The sequence below is a fragment of the Triticum aestivum genome, chromosome 7B, assembly GCF_018294505.1.
Source record: "Triticum aestivum cultivar Chinese Spring chromosome 7B, IWGSC CS RefSeq v2.1, whole genome shotgun sequence".
NCBI lineage: Eukaryota > Viridiplantae > Streptophyta > Magnoliopsida > Poales > Poaceae > Triticum > Triticum aestivum.
In genome coordinates, this window is record NC_057813.1 from 503667979 (window position 1) to 503681340 (window position 13362).

Consider the following 13362-nt stretch of genomic DNA (forward strand, 5'->3'; position numbering starts at 1 on the left):
TATGTATTATATGAGTTATGTGTTTTGGTGACTGAAGGTTGTTCGGAGTCCCGGATGAGATCACGGACATGACGAGGAGTCTTGAAATGATCGAGGAGGTAAAGATTGATATATTGGAAGGTAGTATTCGAACACCAGAAGTATTCCAGAATGTATCGGGTACATATCGGAGTACCGGAGGGGTTACCGGAACCCCCCGGGGAAAGATATGGGCCATATGGGCCATAGGAGAGAGGCACACCAGCCCACAAAGGGGTGGCGCGTCCCCCACCCGGGAGGAGTCCGAATTGGACAACGGGAGGGGGCGGTGCCCCCATTTCCTTCTCCTTCTCCCTCTCTTCCCCCTTTCCCCCTCCGATAAAAGGAAGGAGGCTGAATCCTACTAGCACCCCAAGTAGGACTCCTCCTACTTGGGGGCGCGCCTAGGGCCGACCTCCTCTCCCTCCCTCCTTTATATGCGCGCGGGGGAGGGGGGGCTAGAACACACATCAATTGTTCCAAGCCGTGTGCGGCGCTCCCCTCCACAATTTACGCCTCCGGGCATATTCTCGCAGTGCTTAGGCGAAGCCCTGCGCGGATCACATCACCATCACCATCACCACGCTGGCGTGCTGACGGGACTCATCTACTTCCTCGACCCTCTGCTGGATCAAGAGCTCGAGGGCCGTCATCGCGCTGAACGTGTGCAGAACTCGGAGGTGCCTTACGTTCGGTTCTCGGTCAGTCGGAACGAAAAGACGTTCGACTACATCAACCGCGTTAAGCAAATGCTTCCGCTTTCGGTCTATGAGGGTACGTGGACACATTCTTTCCCTCTTGTTGATATGCATCTCCTAGATAGATCTTGCGTGAGCGTAGTATTTTTTTTTGAAATTGCATGCTACGTTTCCCAACAAAAAGTCTCACCAAACCCGCCCCATATTTGAGCTGGATTTGAGGGTGCCGGACAAACTGGATGTATAGGGCTGATTTGTGGAACACGACTAGGTCGTCTTTTTTTGATGGGTGAATGACCGGGCCATCCGCCTGGTTTGCAGTGTCTGGCTGTAGATGCTCTATGTGTCTGCGGATGACACCGTTGGAGGGATACTCAATGGTGTCCCCCCATTTTTGGCCCCTCCACCTCGTCATATTCTTTTTTATTAAACTTAATTTTTGTACTTGATATTGAAATAATGGAAAGATAAATATCCCAATGCAGCAATAATTCAAATGTAAAAATTACAATTCAAAACAAAGGTTTTGAAATCACTGATTCAAATCTATTCAATTTATTCAGCTAGACATGCTCTGTTGGTTTCCATAAAACGCCCACAGGCCACAAATGTTCCACTAGATCATCGAGAAATCAGCACCGGGAAAATTCTCAAACTGCCCAGAGTGGAAACTGCCGGAAGTGGTGATCCATACACACGGCCCGTGCCAGCGATCAAATTGCCCGGTTAGACGATGTCACCAGTGACATAACACGAGCTGCCAACCTAGACGTGATATCTGCTCTTAGGCATCGGTGCTCGTTTTCTTCCGTGGCTGTCCCCGCCCGACGTCGATCGGCTTCAGGCAGACACGGAGAGGTCGATCCGACTGGGTGGCTGGATCAGCTTCGCATGTGACCCGTAGACTTTCGCACTCATTGCCAGCCCTTCCAATTTGATCGGGAGAAAATGACGCATAGCTACTGATAGGCTCATGCGTGTATGGTATGATAAGCGGATAGCTTTTCTGAAAAAAGGGAGGAGCTCGCTAGCCTAGCCGAGCGCTTATCACCCGACCTCTCTTGCTCATTGTCTCTGCTTTTATGAGCAAGTTGTCGGCGCGGCCGGGAGCCTGAGAGCTCTGGAAATGTTTGGTAGCGTCGGGGGATAATAAATAAAATGCATGAGAATCTACGTATCATTTTCAAAAAACAGTGGTATCGATCTGGCTCACTGGCTGTATGCATCTAGAAATTATTTCGTGCATATTCTAACAGCAACCACCGGACCGCCGGGGAAAATCTTGCAGTGTGAAAGTCTAGATTCTAAGCTATCCCGCGACATTTCTCTGGCGGCTGTGACAAGTTCCTCGTGATCTCCCCGTCGACTTCTCTTCATGCATGTGCATGGGATAGGAGGGAACACTGGCCGTTCATGCATGCCGACATTCATGATGCAGGGAATAAACAGTTGTACTTGATTTCTAGATGATCCAGAACAATGATTCGAATTTCAGCGAAAATTCGGTGTGTACCAAAATGTTTGTTATCGAAATTTCAGCCCGGATCCAAACTAATTTTAAACCAAATTAAAATCAGGTCAAATTTCGTTCAAATTCCATGTGCCTTGATAGATTTTAATCCGAAATAGTTTCCAAACTTTCAAGGTCCGAAAATTTTACGTTGCTGAAATTCTAAACCTTGATCCAGAATCTAAATTGATGCTTTTTATATAAACATTAAATGAGAGCCATCAAGTAAAAAATCTTAAGACCTTTATCATTCAGATTGCCTTGTTCTCTTGAAATGAAGTGCATGCTGCTAAATTCTCATAATTCTCATTGTATCCCTCCAGAAATAGGAAAGTATCCCTCTCTTGATTTTCTGTATCTCTCCTTGTATCAAAAGAAGGAAACTATCTCTCTCTTAATTGCACGTATCTCTTACTTTTCTGGAGTCAATGATTTACTTGCCACTAACCAACAAATTTGCCAAGGGTAATTTTGTCCTAACACCTCTATAATTATGCGCCTTGGTCACCGTGCCAAAAATAATACACCTTACATAAAGGAATGGAGGGAGTAGTATTTTTTTTTTTTTGCGGGATTGGTGGCATGTTACCTTGGGAGAGCCCAAAGGAAAAATAACAAAGAGCGGGGCAAGGCGTAAATTGAGAGACAAATATTTTGAGGTTTAATCACGAATAACCCTATGTACTTGTCATTGAAAAATGCACAAATGTTGGAGCCATGAAGGGCCGCCCTGGCCCCAATGAAACTCCGCCCTGCCCCCACACACACACACATCTCTCGGCGAGGTCAAAATTTCACATCACTCGCAAAAAAAAACTCCACACATTCATTTCAAGAATGGATCACACAGATCCTCATTTTAACACCATGAATATGCATGTCTAGTCATGTTTGTGTAACTCATAATCTGTTTGAAATTCATCTGGCTATGTTAATTAATCGCAACAAAATAATTAATGAGAACGTCTGTCACAAACGAGAACTTACTAGCTGCAAAAAGGTGAGACCGAAATTAAATGGCACTGCAATTGGCTGCATTTCACAATCACCTTTTGTCCATTACTGGCACGCAGATTTCAACCCTACTTTCATGATTTCTCCCGAACACCATCACGTGCTTAAGATTGTGAGCCTATCACCGCGTCTACCACTTGACACAAAGGGTTCTTAACTGGCCAATTCCATCAAATCTTTATGCCAAAATTTGTAATCCCTTTAGGTGCATCACCTGGCCACCACAAGTTATACTCGTCAAGTTGCACACCACCTTTTCGTCACATCTTGTGGTCAGTACTCAGTAGTATCATGCATGGACGCACGAAGCTTTCCTTTGGCTCAACTTAGCTACCATGGAACCTCTATAAATAGCCATGCATTTCGAAGCTTCTTATCACAGAACAAACCGAAAGCCATCAGCTTGTAAGATACAGTAACACACAACACATCTGCAAGAAACACCAAGAGGTAGAGCACTCAGATTCAGTTATGGCACCCAGCAGAGAGGCGTGTGCGATCGCCATGGCCGTGGCAGCGCCGTTCATCGCAATGGCAAGCAACATCAGCACCGACAACGTCGAGAAGCGGCGCAGGACCTCGTCCGACATGCTCCAGCGCACCGTCTCCGACGTCTCCTTCCAGCTCCACCACCACGGCCCCGCCAAGGAGGAGGAAGAGGCGGCGGCAGAGGCGGAGATGAAGCTGCTCCACCCGGTCTCGGAGGTGGAGGACGCCAAGTGCGAGTGCTGCGGCATGTCGGAGGAGTGCACGCCGGAGTACATCCGCGGCGTGCGCGGCCGGTTCTCGGGGCGGTGGATCTGCGGGCTGTGCGCCGAGGCCGTGACGGAGGAGGCCGAGAAGAGCGGAGGGTCGCTGGAGGAGGCGCTCCGGACGCACATGGGCGTGTGCAAGAGGTTCAACGGCTTTGGGAGGACGTACCCGGTGCTGTTCCAGGCGGAGGCCATGAGGGAGATCCTGAGGAAGCGGTCCAAGCTCGGGCCGAGGTCCAGGTCCGGCATCAACCCCCGGGAGGTCAGGGAAACCGCCTCCAAGGCGAAGGCGAAGGCTTCGGCTGGCGCCGGCGGCATCGCACGGAGCTCCAGCTGCATGCCGTTCATCACCGACGAGTTCAGCGACTAGACAGAGCTTAATTCAGCGACGAGTTCAGCCTTCTTGTTGCATGTTTTTGCCATCTTTTTGGGCTAAGGGTGCATACTTCACACGCCTTTTAGGGTGTTTTTTTGTTGCACCTCTAGCTTATCTGGAAACTTGAGCATCACTGTAGCAACACCATAAGGCTTAAGCTTGTAGCTAGTCACCAGCCATGTTCTGTTTTTCCAAGTTCAAATATGTCTTTAATTTGGTGATCGGACAGCCTTAATTTGGCACTGATCTTCGGTAAGGTTTAGAAGTTCTTATTTGTTTTTGGACGGGGCTTCTGTTTGGGCGTAGTTTCGTCGGAAGGAGCATAAAGATTAGCCCCATCTTCCATTGATTCCATGAAAGTTTTATGCGTGCATAGACTGTGGAGTATGTATGTGTTGAACCGACTAGTAAACTAGTCTTTACCTTGCCATCCTAAGAGAAATGCAATGAAACCAACTGTGATTAACTGCTTGTGTGTTTGATCATTAATTGGTTTGAGTTTCTATGTTGAAAAATGTGGCCAGGGCCTGCCCCTGTTGTGTTTAATTGTTTGCCTTGTGTTTAACTCCAGAAAATGGAAGTGAAGAAGGATTCAGTCCAATCATCTCCACCAACTCTTTGTTATTCTTTTCTTATTGAAAAAGTACATTTGCCTGTGAAAAGCATTATCCACACAATCAACACGTGCAACACAACTACATTTTTTTTACATCAATAGTAAAAATGTTCACCCGGAAACCTTCTTGCCAAATGCTCCAGCCTAGTAGACACCATCATAAAAATGTCTTTATCTTTCGGTCTCTACACGATAGAATAAGTAAAGAGCCATCGCACACATGCATGAATAACATGCGCAGGAGGTGCAACACTTTTTTTTTGTCGATAACCACATCAGCCCTAGTAACACAGAAAGCCTAACATAAGGTTACCATCCCCACAAAAATATGTGCAGAAAATCGTTTTTAGTACCCCGCAACCTATTGCCGAACATATGAAGTGCACTATGTGGGGGTAAAGGTGTAAAGCTGCTTGAACTATATCTCACACTGCACGAGCAAACTTACATTAAAAACACATGTCCCACACTGCATGGATCTCCACTGCTTTCGGAAGGAATGTGCCCGACCGTGGGCAGACTCGATCCGGAAAGAATCCATTGCGTTCGCGCAAATGACGTTTGGATCCGCCGGAGCGGGTGGCTCGAGGCATGCGACCACGGCCTCGACGGACGCGGTAACCACCGCCTGCCACTTCAACATCTTCGATGGCGCCACGTGGTGTCAAGCTCCGGGTCAGAGGTCACCGCTGGCATGCCTCACGTCCCGTCCGCTGCGGACGCACGGACACGAGACGTACCCGCTGTGCAAGGCAGAGGGCGAGCCCTTGAGGCTGAGGTCGCGGAGGCGGAGTCGCACACCGCCTTGGATGAGGACGGTCCGTCCACATCTATCATCGACCTCATCTTGACCGGCGACCTCCAGGCCGCGACCTCCGAGGAGGAAAAGTTGGGTACGGGAGACAGCGGTGCCTTGTGTCCCCTGTGGGCCAGCTCCCGTGTTCCATGCCCTACTCTTCCTTGTGGGCGACCGCACCTTCACTTCTAAGGGCTCACGACTGTCGGACATGAACATGGAGGGGATAACAAAGGACTTGGAGCACGGACGGTGGCGAAGGTTTAGACTAGGATTTATTGACTTTTGAGTGATGCATGTAATTGTACGGATTTGAGAATTTGCTATAGGTACCGGATTGTGAAAGCGAACATTGAAGGATGACCGATCATTGTTTGTGTGTGCGCCCGGCCACGTCCCCATGTACTTAGGTGGCCGGATTAGCCCTGTTGTAGATGATCTCATCACTGCTGCAACATCATCCACTGCACAACCCAACCAAAGTGAAGCCGGCCCACACGAGAAGTAAGTGTGGCAGGAGGCCCAACAACAACAGAATGACTGACATATAAGGGCGTGTTTGGTTCTGAAATGAATCTTCATGGAATGCCATGGTTCTGTTCCATAGGATTGGAATGGTTTCATCTATGTGTTTGGTATAATAATGGAGTGGAATGAAACGGAATCTGAACGTTGCATACTGGCGCCTGGCGCCCGCCAGCCGATTTAGGAGGAGACGAACGAGAGGAGCATCCGGCGGCGCAGATCTAAGGAAGGACCGGCCGGCGACATAGATCGTGGGAGGGAGCGGACAGAGGGGCCTTGTGCGAGAGAGAGCCAAAGTGAAGCCCACACAAGAAGCAAGTGCAGCAAGAGGCCCAACAACAACACAATGGCTGACATATAAGGTTGTGTTTGGTTTAGAAATGAATTGTCATGGAATATTATGGTTCCGTTCCATAGGATTGGAATGGTGCTAATTTTTTAATAATACATTATTTTTATTAAATTTCAAAAATATTACGCGGTAATTTTTTTTTTAAAATAATACCCCGTCGGCCTATTGCTAGCTGTGGATTCAGTTGGCCTACTGCTGGCCGATTGGCCCCTAGTCGGCTCACTGCTGGCCCATTGGATTCAGTCGGCCCATTGCTGGCCGATTGGCCCCCCAATCTGCTTCCTCTAGGCCGGCAGATGCATGCACCCATTTTTCGGTTGAATAGGTATTTGAAATATGCTGAAGAAGTATTTGAAAAATGTTGAATTGGTATTTGAAAAATGTTGAACAAGTATTCGACAAATGTAAAACAAGCATTTGAAAAATATTGAACAAATATTCAACAGTTTTCAAATACTTGATTAACATTTTTATATACATGATCAACATTTTTTTAAATACTTCTTCAACATTTTTCAAATACCTATTCAACAGTTTTCAAATACTTATTCACATTTTTTAAATACTTGTTCAACATTTTTTGCAAATGCTTGATTAATATTTTTATATACATGATCAACATATTTCAAAATACTATTTTAATTGGAGTCCTTAACACCGCCAAGTTTGCTCGCGCCTTGCGACTGAGATGGCCTTGGTTCGAATGGACGGAGCCAAGTAAGATGTGGGTCGGTTTGGGCAACCCTTGTGACGAGGCGGACATGTCTTTCTTCTATGCCTCAACCACCATTTCTGTGGGGAATGGGGCCAAAACGCCCTTCTGGGAATCCCCTTGGCTACAGGGAGCCAAACCAAAAGATGTTGCTTCCCTAATTTTCGAGGCCTCCATGAGGAAAAATTGGAAGGTGCGCGAGGCCCTCAAAAACAATGATTGGATTCTCAAGATCAACCCCTCCACGACCGTCTCCATCGAGCACATCCGGCAATTCTTCACCCTTTGGATGCTCTTGCACAACTTCCATCTTGATGAGCTTTCCGAGGATTCCATTATATGGAAGCACACGGCCGATGGGTGCTACACCGCCGCCTCCGCATATCAAGTGCAATTCCTCGGGCTAGTTCTCTCCCCCATGGAGCACATGATTTGAAAGGCTTGGGCGCCTCCAAAGGCAAAGTTCTTCGCTTGGTTGGCAACCCAAGATAGAATCTGAACGGTGGATAGGCTCGCCAAGCGGGGTTGGCCGAACTGTGGTCTTTGCCCTCTTTGCAAAAGGGAGCAAGAGAGCGGTCCTCATCTTTTTTTCAAGTGTCGTTACACCATCCGCCTTTGGAAGATGGTCATTGAGAAATTTCAGCTTACGCATTTGGACACCTCTTCATGGCATTTGGAGGCTTCAGTCAAGAGTTGGTGGGAAAATTTGACCGGCACAGGAGTACCCGACAGAAAGGCGATGGCCTCGATGACTATGCTCGTGTCGTGGACCGTCTGGAACGAAAGGAATGCACGGGTCTTCCGGCATAAGTGTGCTCCACCGCCTATTTTACTAGCTTCCATTGCCAATGAGGCAAAGCTTTGGGTCACCGCCGGGCAAAGAAATTAGGGGCCATTATTTTGCGCGAGTAATCACTCATGCCGTGTAAGGGTGCGTATTGTAACAAAACCTCTTCTCTGCTTAATTAATATATGAGGCAAATCTTTTGCCTCGGTTTCAAAAAAAATACTATTTTAACATTTTTCAAATACGTATTCAACATTTTTCAAATACTTGTTCAACATTTTTCAAACACCTATTCAACATTTTTCAAATACTTCTTCAACATTTTTCAAATACTTAAACAGAAAAATGGGTGCATGCACCTATCGATCTAGAGGAAGCAGACTGGGGTCGGCTAGGGCCAATCGGCCAGCAGTGGGCCGACTGGATCCAATCGGCCGGCAGTGGGCCAACTAGGGGCCAATCGGCCAGCAGTAGGCCGACCGGGTATTATTAAAAAAAATTTACCATGTAATATTTTTGAAATTTAATAAAGATAATGTATTATTTAAAAAAAATAGTTGGAATGGTTCCATCTATGTGTTTCGTATAATAATGGAGTGGAATGGGACGGAAACTGAGCGTTGCATACTGGCGGACCGAGGGGCCTTGTGCGAGAGAGAGGGGCTTCCTGTGAGAGAGAGGGGCGAGTGCTGAGGGACGGTTCCGTGTTGCCCGCTCAATTTGGAGAGACCGCTCGGTTTCAGGTCTCAGTGGAATATTTGCTGGGTAGGAACGAGTAGGTTCTGTCGAACCAAACGATAGAATGTGGCCAAAGAACGGGTCTGACCCGTTACATTTTGGTTGGTTCCTGGAACCAAACACACCCAGGGCGCTCCCGATCAAAGGCAGGGGCCATCGAGGATTCGATCAGGCGAACAGAACCGGCTGCTACCAACTTTCCCCAAACACACCCAAGGCGCTCCCGATCGAAGGCAGGGGGGCGTCGAGGATTCGATCAGGCGAACAGAACCGGCTGCTACCAACTTTCCCTTCCGATCTAGGCTCTCAACCATGTCTTCTTCTTGCTTTTCCCCAAATTCATCAGGCAATATACAGATAGCCTATCTGTTAACAGATACTACCTCCGTCCTGGTTTGCTGGTCCATATTTATTCTGTGCCAAATTTTGATCATAAGTTTAACTATCAAAATATTTATACATGTTAACAAAAATTATATCACAAAAATTATATAAAAATGATGTTCAAATACGAATCCAATGATATAATTTTTTTGACATGCAGTAATATTTTGCCGGTTAAATCTTTGCTCAAAATTTAGCATAAATTACAAAAAGGACAAATAAATCAGGACGGGGTAGTAGCACCAATCGGCAATCTCAGATTGCTTGCACGTCTTCAGAAACAGAGAGAAAGAGACTCACAAGTAACGACAGCCTTAAAGACAGCCCAGGATTAGAAAATTAATGACCTTTTTGGTCATAAGTTTAACATTCAAACACAGTACGCATATGGAAAAACTAAGGATTCTTTTATCCCAAAAATTGTTTCCTATCACAGAGGGCATATCTGTCATCATCGATAATTTCTTCAGAACACAGTGATTTTATTGACATATAAGTTCTGTACATGCATGTAATAAGTCAGATCCTAAGAAAAATAAGAAAGAAATGTCACGAGTCCGAATGAATTGGGATGCTACTCCCTCTGTACAGCTTCTTAAATTTCATACAGTATATGAACCGCCGTAACAAGTTCCTCTATCCGCCACACGGAGCCCCGTCCTCGACCTGCATGTCCACCACGTCGTTCTCCTCGTTCATGTACGCCGACAGGTTCATGTACTGCTGCTGGTCCTGCTCCCGGTCCCGGCTCGGCTTCCGCCACCTCGCGCGGCACACGACGCACGTCGCCGCCCGCCTCGCGCGGCTGCGCTTCCACCGCGCGAAGCACTCGGCGTGCACCGAGTTCCGGCAGGTGCCGCACGTCAGCAGCGGCGCCGGCCCCGTTGCCGCCGCGCCGCCTTGTGCCTCTGCCGACGGCGCCATCTCCTCGAGGCACACCGGGCAGGCGGCGCCGTCGAGGCGGCCCAACGACGGACCGGCGGACTCCTGCCGGCGCTGGTCAGCGGCCTTTGCGGCTGCAGCCGCCGCGTGGGCCGCCCACTGCTGGTGGAACCTCTCCCGGGCGCGAGGGCCGGCGAGCACCTCCGGGTACGTGGGCGCGGCGACGAGCCGCGCGACCTGGCACGGCCGCAGCGACTGCCTCCACACGCAGGCCTCGTCGAGGGACAGGCCGAGGACGCGGAGCAGCACGAAGAGGATGTGCTTGCAGGGCGCGCCGGGGTCGGGGCACGTGCACGCCGGCGTGGTCGCCAGCGTCACCGTGTACACGTTGCCCGTGGCGCCCAGCACGAAGAAGTCCGCGCCGGCGCGGTGCAGCAGCTGGAGGTGGTGCTGCAGCGCGCGGATGATGCGGTTGGCCACGCGCCGGGTCGACGCCTCCTCGGTGCTCGCGGAGTTGGACCCGAACGACGGCTCCATCGGCAGGTCGTTCCGCGTTTCTGGCATGGGATTTGGCGAGAGCCCGCGGGCGAGCGGCTATGTAAGGCCGGGGCGCCATGCCATAAGATGCGTTGAGTGCCGTGGGAGAAGACTGCAGCGATGAGGATTACGGGGGGAGGAAGCAAAGCTCGCAGGAGGAAAGAGGAGGCAGCTCCGTCAAGTTAACTTTCGTTTCAATCTTGGGTGCCTGATCTGCAGGAGTACTACAGACCATTTCTTCCGAGTCTCCGCTAAAGAAAATTCTTCCGGTGACAGGGTTAACCGAAGCAACGAAACCGCCAAAGTCCACCGCGGATCGGTCTCCACTTGATCTCGACGTAACAAACTAAGCCCGCTCGCGCCATCCTGCCTATTCTTTCGCTCATCCGCTCACAATCCTCTTCTTTCGCTACTCCCTCACCCTATAAACCATGACGCCGTTGTGCACATCCACGTCGTGCCCGCAAACATTGTAGTAATCAGTCATAAGCCACCAAGTGTTCATTAAGTTCTGATTGATCGATGGCTCAGCTGCTCACTTTCTTCTTCTTCCTACTCGTCACTGTTGCCGAGTCCGTGCGGGGCGCTGGCGCGGGTGTCGGGCTCGTTCCGCCGGTGCCGATCGGTAAGAGGTACATCGTCGGCGCTGCGGACGGGTGGCGCGTGCCGCCGCAGGAGAACAAGGACATGTACATCAAGTGGGCCTCCACCATTCAGTTCTTCGTCGAGGACTCCATTGGTAAGGAAGACTAACTAGGCAAAAAGAAACTGATTAATCTACCTGCGTGCATTTCGTTTTTTTATTAATCGTTAAAAACTCCAGTTTGTTTCCATTTTCTGAAGAATTCATGTACAAGAACGACTCAGTCGGGGAGGTGAACAAGTACGCGTACTACCACTGCAACTGGACGGCACTGGCCCCGACACCGCCCGTCAAGGACGGTAGCTCGCTCTTCCTCTTAGACGCCCCGGGGTTTGCCTACTTCGCGAGCGCCGACGTCAAGCACTGCAAGAAGGGCCAGCGCCTCATGCTCAACGTCAAGGCTAGGTCAGCGCCAGTTCCGTCAACTGATATTTCAAGCCCTCCTAGCCCTGCGTCGCCTGCGATTGCACCTGGACCGGCCCCTGGAGAGCCGGTAATGGACAGCGCCACCGCAGCACTAGCCTCGTCACATGGGCGCGCCTTCATGTTGGTGGTTTCTGGCACAACACTTGCATTGATGGGGACGATTCGGGCCTGAATGCATGCGTGACACACAATGCGGCTTGGCATTGTAGGTCGTCTAGTTTAGATTCTTTGACATGGTTAATTTCTTAGTCGCACATCGAGCCGTACAGTATGGTAGTTAGAGAATGTGTGCAGTTTGAGTTTCTTATTGGTGAACACAATAAATATTTTTCACGACAATTATTGCTTGCTCCAGAGTAAAAGAAATTACATCGTCCGTTTCTTGCAATACGGTGTAGATAGTCTCTGATTACTGAGTTGATTTTGTTTCTATATGCACTAGAAGACGGCCAAACAAGATTACCAAAGTATTTCTTGCAAAAGAAAAAATCATTGCGCCAAAAAAAAGGAAAAATATTACTCAAATTAGCCAAATTAACATTGAGGAGGTCTTAGCGAAGGGCGGGATTACCTCCCAATAAAATCGTTGAAGCATAAGCAAAATTGGCTAGCCATTGGCACGGGCTATTAGCATATAGGTCTTTTTCTGTTTTCTAGAATATCTTACATACCACTTAAAATAAATAAAAAATATATATTAGATCCTACTTTGACTAATCAAAGATTGTTTCTTATCTTTTGTTCATACAACTGATGAGATTTATTCACAATATACTAAATAGAAAATTATGTCACTAGAGAACAATATCCCGCGAGATAAAGCAAGCAAAGGTTTTTTAGATTGTTTTGTGTTACAACTAGAACTATGTTTCATTTCGGTTTCAAAATACATCTATTTCAAAACAAACATCCATGACTATAATAAAGATTCCACATATCTCAAAATAGGTGGATGCATTTAGAAAATCATATGTATGAAATCAAATGTCACGAGCTAAAAAATCTAACGTACTTAAAAAAGTTCATGTACAACTGTACAAACAATAATAAAAAATATAAATAACGACAGTCAAAAACCAAGGTGATTTAAAGCAAAAATAGTAAGAATAAATAAACATGAAGTAAAAAAAGGGAAAATGGGAAAATAAACAAAAATAAAAGAGGAAACATACACAGAGAATACCAAGAATATCGAGATACCGGGCTGACCAATTAGTCCTGACCTTCGGTAGTCAATGTTAAGGTCACAAGTTGGCCATCGTTTACTGAAATAAAAGGCTGTTTGGTGTGTCCGCAGCAGGAATTCCCAATTGGACGCATGTTGCGTTAAATTGTCGAGGAAACACACAGGCGCATGTGGATAGCGAGCGATTTTGGGCCGGCCCTGTAGCGTCTACAGGTTCCGGTTTTAGAAACTTTCTAGAGTGTTCCCAGCCGGTTCTTACTGGTTTCGGGAACCATCTAGAAGGTTCCTGAACCATTTTTTTTACTCTTTCTGTTTTTTCTTCTTCCTTTTTTTGGTTCTTTTTTCTTTTCTTCTCGTTACTTCTATTCTTTTCTTTCAGTTTCCCTTTTCAAGTTAATTTCTGTTTTGAA

General features: G+C 47.8%; 3 protein-coding genes across 3 annotated transcripts; 2 read left to right on the forward strand and 1 right to left on the reverse strand.

The window, feature by feature from the left end:
- Positions 1 to 3621: 3621 nt before the first annotated feature.
- Positions 3622 to 4730, forward strand: LOC123161209 (uncharacterized). Its single transcript, XM_044579056.1, has one exon. It carries the CDS (start codon positions 3712 to 3714, stop codon positions 4360 to 4362), a length of 651 nt encoding a protein of 216 aa, XP_044434991.1. The 5' UTR covers positions 3622 to 3711; the 3' UTR covers positions 4363 to 4730.
- Positions 4731 to 9812: 5082 nt separating this feature from the next.
- Positions 9813 to 10995, reverse strand: LOC123159417 (mitogen-activated protein kinase kinase kinase 1). The gene has a single exon (XM_044577246.1). It carries the CDS (start codon positions 10722 to 10724, stop codon positions 9915 to 9917), a length of 810 nt encoding a protein of 269 aa, XP_044433181.1. The 5' UTR covers positions 10725 to 10995; the 3' UTR covers positions 9813 to 9914.
- Positions 10996 to 11132: 137 nt separating this feature from the next.
- Positions 11133 to 12105, forward strand: LOC123159418 (early nodulin-like protein 1). The gene is made up of 2 exons (XM_044577247.1): positions 11133 to 11436; positions 11541 to 12105. The coding sequence occupies exons 1-2, from the start codon at positions 11220 to 11222 to the stop codon at positions 11936 to 11938; spliced, it is 615 nt and encodes a 204-aa protein (XP_044433182.1). The 5' UTR covers positions 11133 to 11219; the 3' UTR covers positions 11939 to 12105.
- Positions 12106 to 13362: the final 1257 nt, after the last annotated feature.

Coding starts and splice junctions, on each gene's coding strand:
- LOC123161209 (XM_044579056.1), top strand. CDS start 3,712: ATGGCACCCAGCAGAGAGGCGTGTGCGATCGCCATGGCCGTGGCAGCG.
- LOC123159417 (XM_044577246.1), bottom strand. CDS start 10,724: ATGCCAGAAACGCGGAACGACCTGCCGATGGAGCCGTCGTTCGGGTCC.
- LOC123159418 (XM_044577247.1), top strand. CDS start 11,220: ATGGCTCAGCTGCTCACTTTCTTCTTCTTCCTACTCGTCACTGTTGCC. Junction 11,437..11,540: donor CTTCGTCGAGGACTCCATTG/GTAAGGAAGACT, acceptor CATTTTCTGAAG/AATTCATGTACAAGAACGAC.